At 47.2% G+C, this 11,335-nt stretch overlaps 1 protein-coding gene across 1 annotated transcript in view; it reads left to right on the top strand.

Moving 5' to 3' along the window:
* The first annotated feature begins 343 nt into the window (after window positions 1-343).
* The window catches only part of LOC119172358 (uncharacterized), an 80,431-nt gene continuing 69,439 nt past the window's right edge, over window positions 344-11,335 (top strand). Inside the window, exon 1 of the mRNA XM_037423420.2 lies at window positions 344-1,051. Within this exon, the coding sequence (XP_037279317.2) occupies window positions 487-1,051 (565 nt within the window). The 5' untranslated portion in view covers window positions 344-486. The remainder of the gene's footprint in view (window positions 1,052-11,335) is intronic.

Below are 11,335 nucleotides of genomic sequence, written 5' to 3'. Positions count from 1 at the left end.
CGCGGCCTGCTACGCGCGTAGCCGGATTACTCTCGACGGCGGATGCCGCCGTGTCCGGGGTGAGGAGGACAGCAGAGAGCTGGCAGATATTAATTGCCGCTAGAAGAAATTATAATGCGGTCTCAGGGCTAGGAGGGAAATGTTCTTGGCGTCTCATTCGCCCAGAAGGGAATCGATCATGGGGCGCGCGGCAGCGACGTAGCAGTGAGCGACAAGCAGCAGCAGCGGACCCCGCCGGAGCTCTCTCTCTCGCGCGCCAGAAAGGTGCAGAGGGCGCTGTGGCCAGGGCTGCCCCCCTTCTGCCCCCCCTCCACGTATAACAGGCGAGCGGCCGTGGGCCGGCGGCACAGTCGTGCCCTGAGGCTTGATCGGGTGTAGTTCGGTCGGCATCGTGTGCTCCTACCAGTTTTGTGTGTTCCGTGTGACTGCTGCTGCGCGCCGCCAACCCCCATGGCGCCCCCGGGAGGGCCCTGAGTTTCGACACCCATGAGTTCGTACCAGTTCGTCAATTCGCTGGCCTCCTGCTACGGCCAGCAGCGAGGCCAGGACACGGACTACTACACGCCGCAGGTGCAACCGTACGCCGCTACCGGCTGCTACAGCGGCCCGGCGTCGCCCGTGCAGCCCTACGGTGGACCATACAGCCAGCCGGCAGCGCACCTGCAGAACGGCGGCGAGCATGGCTTTCCCGGCTGCGGCCAGCGGCTTCCGGGCGGACACCCGAGTCCGCGCACGCCCACGCCGTCTGCGGCCAGCTGCAAGTACGCGACGGCCGAGTCGACGGCCGCGTCGCCGCAGGACCTGAGCGCCTCGAGCACCCAGTCGCCGTCGAGCCCGGAGACGCGGGGCTCTTCGCCGTCGCCCGCCGCGCAGGGTGCGCACAGCAGTCCGCCGAGGAGCGCCGCCGCGGCACAGCAGGCCACGCCGACAGCTGGCAGTCAACCGCAGCAACAGGCGCAGCAGCAGCAGTCTTCGCAGCAGCAGAAGCCCGCTTACCCCGCCAACCCACCGCAGATCTACCCCTGGATGCGGAAAGTCCACGTCGGCCAGAGTGAGTCGCTGCCACGCGCATCGCGCGCCTAGTAGTAAACACACGGCACGCGCCAAGACCACGCGGAGGCGTTGCCGGTGTTCGCCGCGAGATGCTCGTAAATATCGCGCCGGTCTCCTCCCCTCGCGGCTCTCTCCAGAGGTCCGCGGCTCGTAATCCTGTCAGCACCGTGGCCGCGGGGCGCGTCTCGAGTGGCCCCGGTCGGAGAGCTGCTCGAGGCAGCCCCATAAAAACACGGCAGCCCAATGGCCGACTCGGAGGGTGTCTATTGCCGGCCGAACGACCGACCCAATCCCGACCGCGCTCTTGGCAGTTTTAACGGCCCGGACAAATTTACGGCCTCGTGGGTGCCGCTGCCTTTAAACGCTCTGCTCTCGCTCGCTCCCTTCGTTGTGCGGTTTGGCCTTCGTACGCCGGGCGTTGTGGCGTCGCAAGAAGGCCATGCTTAAACTTTCAGTCGCGTGGCACCGGACCTTTCGATCGCGACGTAAGTTCACCTCGTGGTTTATCCAACACCTGTGCCTCGTTCAGCACTTGTGCGACAACGACCGTCGGTGACACGTGAAACATCTGCGCGCGCTTCGCGGTATAGACAGCGTGTGCGAGGCAACCTGTCGTAAGAGCGATCTGAAATAAATGTTGTCACGTCGTATTGTCAGCCGTAAAGAGATTTATTCTTGTAACACCTTATGTAGGTCGTAACGCTGTGTAAGCGGCAAGCTTCGCTTTTACAGTCTGTCGGAAAGAGAGACAAAAATATTGTGGCGATGCAAGCGACTTGCAGCAGCTTATCACAGTGACACAGCTCTTGATCTCTAACCTGTGTGGCGGTAAACATGTAATGGTTAGCATAGGCTTATTTGATATATGGGCAAACTGAAGACCTCTGGGTTGGAAATACTGGCATGAGGACCAACTTCACATACGCAGTAACATGTGTACAAATTGCTTAAAATATTGTTGAGGTAGTAATAATTTATGGTTCTGCACCAAGCCATTTTTATATTTCAATGCTGTACAAAAAATGTTTGCACGAACATTGTAAATATGGTTTCTTATGACTACTTCGTCAGAAGTATTAAAACGTGCAGATATGTGAGCTCAGAGCTTCCCTCAGCACAATGTGTCGTAAAGATCTACCGTGTGGTTGGAAAATGAACGGTCGTTATAGGCGGGTCTTGAATGGCTGTTTTGCTTCATTTCTTTTCGTTACAGTTTGCGCAATAACAGATCGATTTGTGCGAGTGTCGTTGACAATTTCCTTGAAGTGGTTCTATCAGCTCACTTGAGAACAAACTATACTTGATCAAATTCAGTACTAGCGTCGCAGACAAAAATTAAAGCGGTTAATTTTCAGTGTGCATATCGTAGTCTTATTTGTGTAGATACTTCGACGCTGCTAACACGCTTGGTCGCGCAAGATATCAGCAGCAGCGTCTTTCGACTAAACCTGAGCTGTTCAACGAGAACGTATCTATCGCTCGCGTCACACGAAGTACTGGTTCTGATAAGAGCAATGAATGTCATTACGATTATAGCTTCATTGCTCTCGAAAAATAAAAGCACAAGGTTAAGTTAACGAACGACCGGCGTTACGGTTACTTCGTTACGTTTAATACACGTAGCAGAAACAAAAAAAAAAAAGAGCAAGCAATGGCATTAGGACTGTACGCATGTCTTTCGTTTCCAATTACACGTGTAAAAGGTGCTGTGGCATGAGCACCTCGCATTTAAATTGATGGCGAAGAAATCCACGTACCTGTAAGGATTGTCACAAGCGCTGGCTGGCCTGTCATTAGATGCACATCGACGTGCGGACCAACATGCGTTAATTTTAAGCAGTGGCACTACTAATGAAAATATACGATATGTGTTCTATAACGTATGCTTTATTGTTCTATATTATCTCTGCCCTTTCTCATGTTTAGTTTGTCATTAAGCAGTAATTCCGTAGCCTTCGTCTGGCATCGGGGCAATTTTAGACGCACACACGCTCGTTTCACAAAAATAAATCATCACTTAAAAAAAGGCGCATGTGCCTCGTTGCGCATTGAGAAATGCTCGTGCGAAGTCATGATGTTTTAAATGATAAGATGTCCTGAAGCTGCCGGGCGAAAAGAAAAAAAAATTGCGTGGGATTGCTGTCTGTGTGATAGCCCCTTGCGGTGACTCACTTTAAACCCATCATGTTATGCTGGGCTCAAAATTGGTCCAAAGTACCTGGCAGTGGCTAAACCAAGCAAATACAAGTATTTTTCACAGTTATAACATTAACGAACAAGAAGTTGTGATGCATGTCGCAAGTCAGACTTACAAATGGTGAAGGTTTGACGCGATTCCTACAAGCGCATCGGTGATTGGTTGACACCGGACACGCCTTCCCCAACCACCTATCGCTGCGCAGACGTCGCCATTGCTTGTCGCCTTTTTGCGTGTGTCGCTGTGAGGCGCTGCAGTTGAATCGTGACGTGGGCATAATATGAAATTCTGGTGCGCATTTCTTACTGGTGTCGTAGATCGAAGCTGAAGGTATTTTTTCGTTGGCCGTTATATAAAGCAATGATCTGCTGACATCTTATCATATGTGAATTTTTTCTATTAAGACATAATTAGGAGAAAAGAGTGTCGATGTGGAGCAGGCTTGCAATTCAGAGTAAATAAAGATACAATCACGAACACCAAGTGTTATTAATCCTCGCTGTAAGCTGCACTAGCTTTTTTTAATAGCTGTGAAAAATATATTATCAGAGTACGAATAAGCATGATCGTTTCTGTCTGTCGACGTCTGTTGAAACTAGGTACAATCAGATGACCTTGTACCACCAGCTACGATTGCATGCTTATGCAGCGTAGAATAGTGCTGCAAGATATTATCTTTCATTTAGGCGGATAAAATGATTTGACATGTTTTGTCAATATCATATATTTGACGCCACTATCATTATCGTTTAGTAACGTGAACACATCAAGACCGCCATGAAATATGTTTATACTGGTATGCTTCAGAGGTTTCAGTTTCCAAAGCTGCCTTAATTCTTGTAGTATCACGCTTACAAGTAAAAATAAGTGGAGTTTGGGAGCTTATAACAACGGTAGCATCTGTTTTACGCATTAAGGAATGAAAACTGACAGAGTGAGCAAAATGAGCAATACCCTATCTGTAAGCGAACAGAGCTATGAACACCGATAAAATATTTGAACATATATCCAAATAACATAAAAATATTTGCGGAACATAAAAGAGCCACTGTATTAAAGAAACGTACACAAACAGTGTCGTCCAGGTGCTAAAATTATATAGGAGTGATGCTTAAATTCATTCATCAACTTGCAATAACTGATCAAAAATATATAAATGAACACCTCAAATTCCGATGACGTTTATTTATACAAGGTTCAAGTACACGTTGAACTTTGCGTCTGTAAGCGCACGATACAACAGCTGATAGGTCATGTAAAGTTGCATGTTAGGTGATGCATGTGCGGTTGTGTGAAATTTACGTATACGTATGGAACGTAACATAGACGCAAAATCATGAAACGTTGTTGTTGCTTATGTATATGCTACATTTTGCCCTTGAGATAAACATTCCGTCTGCGTGCCATGTGTGGTACTTCTGTTATACCTATTCTACTCATTCACATTGTTGCCATTTGCCTGCCTGTGAGACTATACGTTTATACACTTGATTGTTTTCGGTGTGGTCAATGAAATGTGCACTGACGCATGTATTGAACGTAACTATATTACTCAAGATTAGGCCAGGCGTACAATGTGCTTAGCTCTAATAAACCGTGAAAGTATAAAAAAATTACGCTCGCTACATTCTCTTTTTGATATGCACCTTCCCGTCGCGGCCAACTCGGCATCAACCACCATGGAGCAGAACCAGCGACTCCATTGCAGCACCGGTATTAACCACCAGCCTTTACGTTTGCTGATTGCTTAGGGCCGGCTGTTTTGCCTGATCTCTCCAATCTGCATGTACATACCAATGCGTAGGGAATAATAAATATGTAATATGTAGGACGCGTGTATGGAGCCACGTCTATGTTCTGCGATACATGTTTGAGCTGTGTTCTGACTGCTGGTAATAATTGGCGCATTAAACGATATTTTTCTTCGTAGATGCCACACAGTGACGCTTGCAATACAGTCAGCGTGAGCTCGTCAAAGCGAATCGCTCACGCGACCTATCGCAACAGTTCAGCCCAGTTCTGAAATCGAGTTATCATTATGTGTGTGCAGCCTGCAGGATTGGGGACCGCGAATTCGAGCATGCATATGCAACTGCGCAGCGCGCATGTCTTATCTGTTTGCCATCAAACGCTCAAGAGAAACGGCGAAAGTCCGCAGTCTCGCCACGAAACACAGGATTACAGCACGAATAGCGCTCCACGAGTGACAGAGGGAGAGAGAGAGGGGGATAGAAGGAAGAGACCTCGGAGGTTCCAAACTGCCTGTCCTTTTGTCAGTGCGCGAGAAGGGGGACGCGAGAGTCATAAATTACACCGCGAAAAAAACCATTATGTCCAATCGATGCTTCCGAAGATATTGGCCGGAATCCACCTAATAACACACGGCTAAGCGCCCGCAGGAAGTTTCCACGAAGAGCCCGCCATGGAATCCACGGAAGGAACCTCGGGGCTATATGTCCGCGTCTGTCTATCTATGTGTGTATATATTGTATATGGATACATGTGGAGGGCTGTGCACCGTCTTTCAGCCCCTGGACGCGTGTTCGTGTGTATATGGACGTATGAATGAATGTGGCTAGCAAGCAGGCATGTGCGCGTCTGTGGGCCGTGCAGTGTCGCAGTTGAAACGGCTATAGCATGACCCTACGTATAGGTGGCGTCTCGCCCCTTTTCCCGGTGACTGATGATGCGCCGCGCCTAATGATCGATGCTGCCGGTGTGTGTCGCTGAAGCGGCCACCAGGGTTCGTACGCTACGCCACGAGGCAAGGACGGAACTGTTGGAAGCGAGAAGAGATGGTCGAGTAAAAGAGGGAGGGGGGGGGGGGGGGGGGTCTGCCAAAAACGCGGTGGTAGGCAGCCACGAGACGTGGTATCTTGATGGGTCCCTAATAACGAGTTCCAGGCTGGCGTCAATGGGACACTGTTTGACTGCGGCGTATCTTGCGAGCGGGTATAAGACCTCGCAGGAGCCCGCCACCCTGGTTGCCTCCTCTCCCCCTGCCGAGCCGACCGCCCGGCCGGCCGGAGAACGTGGGCTCGGCGCTCGGTTTCGCGCCGCAGTTGTGTGCAGCAGAGTGCGAGTTTTCATTCTTGGTACCCCGTTATGTTAACGAACGCGAACGGCCTCATAAATAAAATCTACGATACATCCGTTCTGCATGTGTTGTCTTGTGCTTTCTGCTGTATAACGTTGTTGACTTCAACACGTCACACAAGCTTATAAAGTTGGCGCGTTTTTAAGTCGCACGAAACGTACATTACAATGAAATAGAATGAGATACAATACAAATCGAAATCATACATCTTGCATGCATCGCAGCCACGTTTCGTTACAGGAAATTAAAGTGGGAGACAGCTTCGCTTTAAAAATGTGATCACCGAAGAGCCCAATCATTTCACGAGAATAAGATAATTGCGTGCTACGCACTGATGTAGAATTGTACCTACTTGTTGCACAACGTCAGCGTAACCTCTAATGACAGCTCGAACACCGCTAGAATGACGAACAGAGGGTGTCTGTTGCGATTGGGTCGCATGTAAACAGCAATATGTCATTTGCTCCAACTAAAGTATTGAATGAGGCACTTGGTAAGAGCTAAATAATTTTCTCATACCCCTCTCATACCGCATGGCAGCTCTGAAGGGAACTGATATGTCCCCACTAACAATGACAATCTCCCGCTTCTAAATCCGTATTCGCATCTCACTTTAGAATTCTCCGTAAAAGAACTCTTGAGCCAATCGTGATTTTGTACATATTATTACCAAAGGTAGCCAGCCAATGGCCAAGAGAGGTTGCGCACGGATGTCGTCAGCCTGTGAACTCACGAAATCCTCTTACGCTAGCAAGTTTGGTAGAAACCAATTCAGTCGTACATCGAAAGCTAGCATATAACATTAGCAGAGTCCATCACACAGAACCTTTGGGAATTCAACTTCTTCAGTCCATGCATTCGCAAAAGAAAAGTTTACGTTACAGTTGCACGTAAAGAAGGTTTCAGCATCACTGCTGAAGGTGCCATGACATTTATGACATTTAAGAATAGAAATTCATTGTATTTGTTTCTATCGTTAATAAATTTGTTTCTTGTTTTTTATGTAGTGGTGCTGGAATTCATGTTTCTAATTGATATGTTAGGTTTAACGTCCCAAAACCACCATATGAATATGAGAGACGCCGTAGTGGAGGGCTCCGGAAATTTCGACCACCTGGGAATTCATGTTTCTATGCGCTGTGTTTAAGTATGCAGGGAATTTATTGTGCTATCTTTTTCCTCCTCGCTGCCCATGTTTGCTTCACGCGTCACCAAGCATACTGCATTGTTTAAAAGAATATTTGTCTGTTCATAAATTATAGCACATACGACCCCCCTGTCCAAAAACAAATGGGGGATTGGAAACGAGTAACAAAGACAATTTCAAATGTAAACAGCTTTGTAAACTCCACACCGGGCTGGTCTTTACGTTGCAAGCGGTATTCTCGTCGTGCCATGCTTATACCACAACTTGGAGGTTTCGCGTAGGGGTTCAGCTTTGACAGCACTGCACCGAACTACAGTGGCAACGGGGCCCGCGCGCTCGGCTCTGATGCCAACAGACGACTGGGCTGCCACCGCTGGAGCAGCCACGCTGCTGCTATCAGCTGCCGTCTGGTGGGGAGATTCGCGGAAGATGCGGCGGTTGTCGCTTGGAGTTTCTGCACGACGAGGGAAGGTCTTTCTCCCAGGCGTGTTCGCACTTGCCGTGAAAGCACGGATTTCTCTGGATACGACGATCCAGTTGAGCGAGCACTGTAGAATAGCCGCAGTGCGCTTGCTCTTATCACTGGCGCATCGTGCCGGATGGGGCACTTTGCTTAAGCAACCGACAACGTTAAATTAAGTACAGTTTCGCTTTCTCAAAGAACGTATTCCTGGTTCGTGTTTTCTCGATAGATGAAAAGGTTGATGGGATGTTCGGGACGTTTATGTTGAGTTATTGCACAGGGTTCCGAGCGTGCGCGGTATCATTTGAAGAACTAACCGTGGGAGGTATGCGCTTGTTGATTGTAAGTGTCTTGTTACGCGTCAAGATTGTTACGCTGAAGCTTAATGATTAGTTGTCTGTTGGTTACCTGTGCACTTATCGAAGCTTCTAACCAACAAATGGTCAAAGAAAATGAGCCAATACGCTGCTAATTGCAGATATGCGGACTGTAGCGGCAGGGTATATTGTTGACTATAGCTACTAAAAAAGAAATGTTTGCGTATAGGCGTATAAACGGGAGGCTTGAAAGTGCCCGCACTCCCAATCAAATAATACAAACCTAAAATGTTCTGATGATAGATAATCTGCACTGCACTATCTGTGACGACCATAAACACGTTGCTGCTCAAATCATTCCTCGCGCAGGGTATATAGCTATAGGGTATTCATTGTGCGAATAAAATTCCTGTTCTCTTCTAGGCTACTCTATCTTAATGTTAGCACTGAGAGTGAGATAACTGTAGACTACATATAGTGCGGAAATGTCATTGCTGGGGGCCCTATAAAAGTAAGATCGTGCTTAAGTTCACAGATCTTCAGTTTCTTGAGCACTTTACCCCATTGGCCAACCGGGATTAATAATGATATGTCCAGTGCTACGATTGGCTGACGTTGTTTACATACAATCGTAGCGTAACATGTTTCTGCGAATACGGACCTTGCAGTTATCATGAAGACTCATGCTTGTCTAATGTTTGTGTAGATTTTTTCGCAATGATTGTTTTCTATGAAAATTTCATTACATAAATGGCTCATCAGAACACACGCTTTCCTTATGCAGAAAGTATTTTCTTTTTACAAAGCGTTGTACATCTCTTCAGTCTTCGGGGTACATAAATGCATAGCCCGAATAAAAAATGTCACATGACGATACATACCGCGCCCTTATTGCCATCATGGCTGGTGTGCTTGTTCAGCCCTTTTTTTTTCAGACCATATCATGGCGCCCGTAAAGCGGTACTTTGTGTGTGTCAGGTGAAACAGTGTAAAATCACAGGTAGTGGGCGCTGCGGCACACAGTTGCGTGCAGCAGCGTAAACAGTGCGTTGAAAAAAATAAAGTTTCTGTTAAGCATCGCCAGCACATAATAGTCGATTGAGAGCTCTGCAGCAACAGTGTGTATTTGTATAGAGAAGCACGTATTGTCGCTCATTCGTCGCGACATCGGTTTCACACGCGAGCGCGCGATAAGTGCAGCCTATAATGGAAGCTTATCTCTTATCAGCCGCTAAATTAGCCGTACACAATACACGCCGCACGGCTTGTATAATGGTTTCTCTCGTTCAGCGTAATCCGGGGTGCCGTTGTCATGGAAACACGGCGTAATCGGCGTTTGTGTTTACACAGGAAAGACGGCTGCTCAGTCACTGAAACGCGCATGTGCATTACGGCTTTTTTTTTTCAGAAACGACTGCTGGGTCACTGTACATTTTGCACCAATTGTATTACTGTACTGTAATCTGTGCCTTGTATTTACAGTTTTAACGTGACTGACAACGGCTGGCTGAAGCATAGAATGAACTGACGCTTGAGGGTGTACAACACATTACGTATCAAATATAAATGACACAAACGATATACCTGCACAGACGAACACCGGAAATATACATAATATTGAACCTTATATCGTGGTGAAGTGTAAATTCCTGCTAACTATTCACAACTTACATGTACCGTGGCGCCGCTGTGCGGTAGTGGACGGAAGCTCTGTTGAGATGATCGAAGCTTTGGACCTGTTTCAAACTGCAAATGTTGCTGCTTGTTTACCCGCGTTTCTAGTCGTTTTGCAACGTTGTGAACGGCCTCGATATTGTCGTGGCCCTTTGACATTTGTCATGTTAATGGGAAAGCAGAAAGAAAAAGAGAAAATAGACTGATTTCACTGCGAGCCTCGATGGTCACAGCCTGTATACACCGGGAGGCAAAGTAAGTCTCTCGTTGAAATCAGTGCCCCAAAAAGCTGTGAGTAGTTAAGCGGATTAAATTTAGTCGGCAGATAACCAAGCTCCGTGAATGTATGGAGCACCCATTTTGTGCACGAGTACAGAAACCTCCAGGTTTGCACCTCAAAAATCAGTTTTTTGCGCTTAGTTCATCCGCTTGGCACGGCCGTTGTGCAAACTGTTGTACAAATGCACAAATGCTGTATACCTGTAAATGTATATACAAATGTATATACCTGTACAAATGTATATACCAGTACATAAAATGTTGGTGACGAGCACTCGGAGGAGGCTACGGGCTTCGGTTCAATGCTTCTTCGTCGGTGCCGGGGCCACCAAGACGCAACATAAACAGTACCAGAACTAATCAGGAATACGTTCCGCCTATGGAATAGAATGAAGGGACCGGTTTCAAAACGTTCACCGCATCATTCCACGTCTGAAGCGTCTGCGAAGTGCCTCCATGACCTAGATCTGCAACAATTTGTATTCGGTGTTTCTTAAAGATGGCGCTTTTTTGGCCTTTCTGCCCCCCCCCCCCCACACACACACAATGCTATCTTTTGTAATTCTCAAACAATGAAAACATTGACCAGTAACGGCAACGTACGTCACTTATTAAACGTGAATATTGTATATTTTGCCAGGTTTTCTTCGCTGCTTGGCGGTTTTATTTTTTTGATATTCTGCAGTTCTTTTAATCAAGAAAGTGCTATAAAATCATATTGCTAGTAATAGAACAAGCCCCATTGGTGCTTGTGCTTCGGTATTGAAAAGCAACATTTTTGTTAGTCTGCTTATTCTTCTTTCTTAATTTAGGTGAGCTGAACAAGCTTCGCGCCAGAATGCAACTCGAGCAAGACATGCAAGATAGAGCACGTCTTCGAAAATCTTTCTGATATTACTGAGAAATTTTAGTGAAGCTCCCATTATATTTTTTCCAACATGACAGCAGGCATTGCGCGCGATTACATACAGCCAGCAACGGGAAGAGTGTGTGTACGTTATTCACAATTTCGCGCATATTTGTCTACCCAATGTGCTACCCAACATATACTTTAATATTATTGTATGTTAGCGCTCCCCCACTTTCATAAAAAAACATAAACCGAAGT

This window comes from Rhipicephalus microplus, chromosome 4 (assembly GCF_043290135.1).
Source record: "Rhipicephalus microplus isolate Deutch F79 chromosome 4, USDA_Rmic, whole genome shotgun sequence".
In the NCBI taxonomy this organism is placed as follows: Eukaryota; Metazoa; Arthropoda; class Arachnida; order Ixodida; family Ixodidae; genus Rhipicephalus; species Rhipicephalus microplus.
This window is presented reverse-complemented; position numbering and strand designations above follow the sequence as displayed.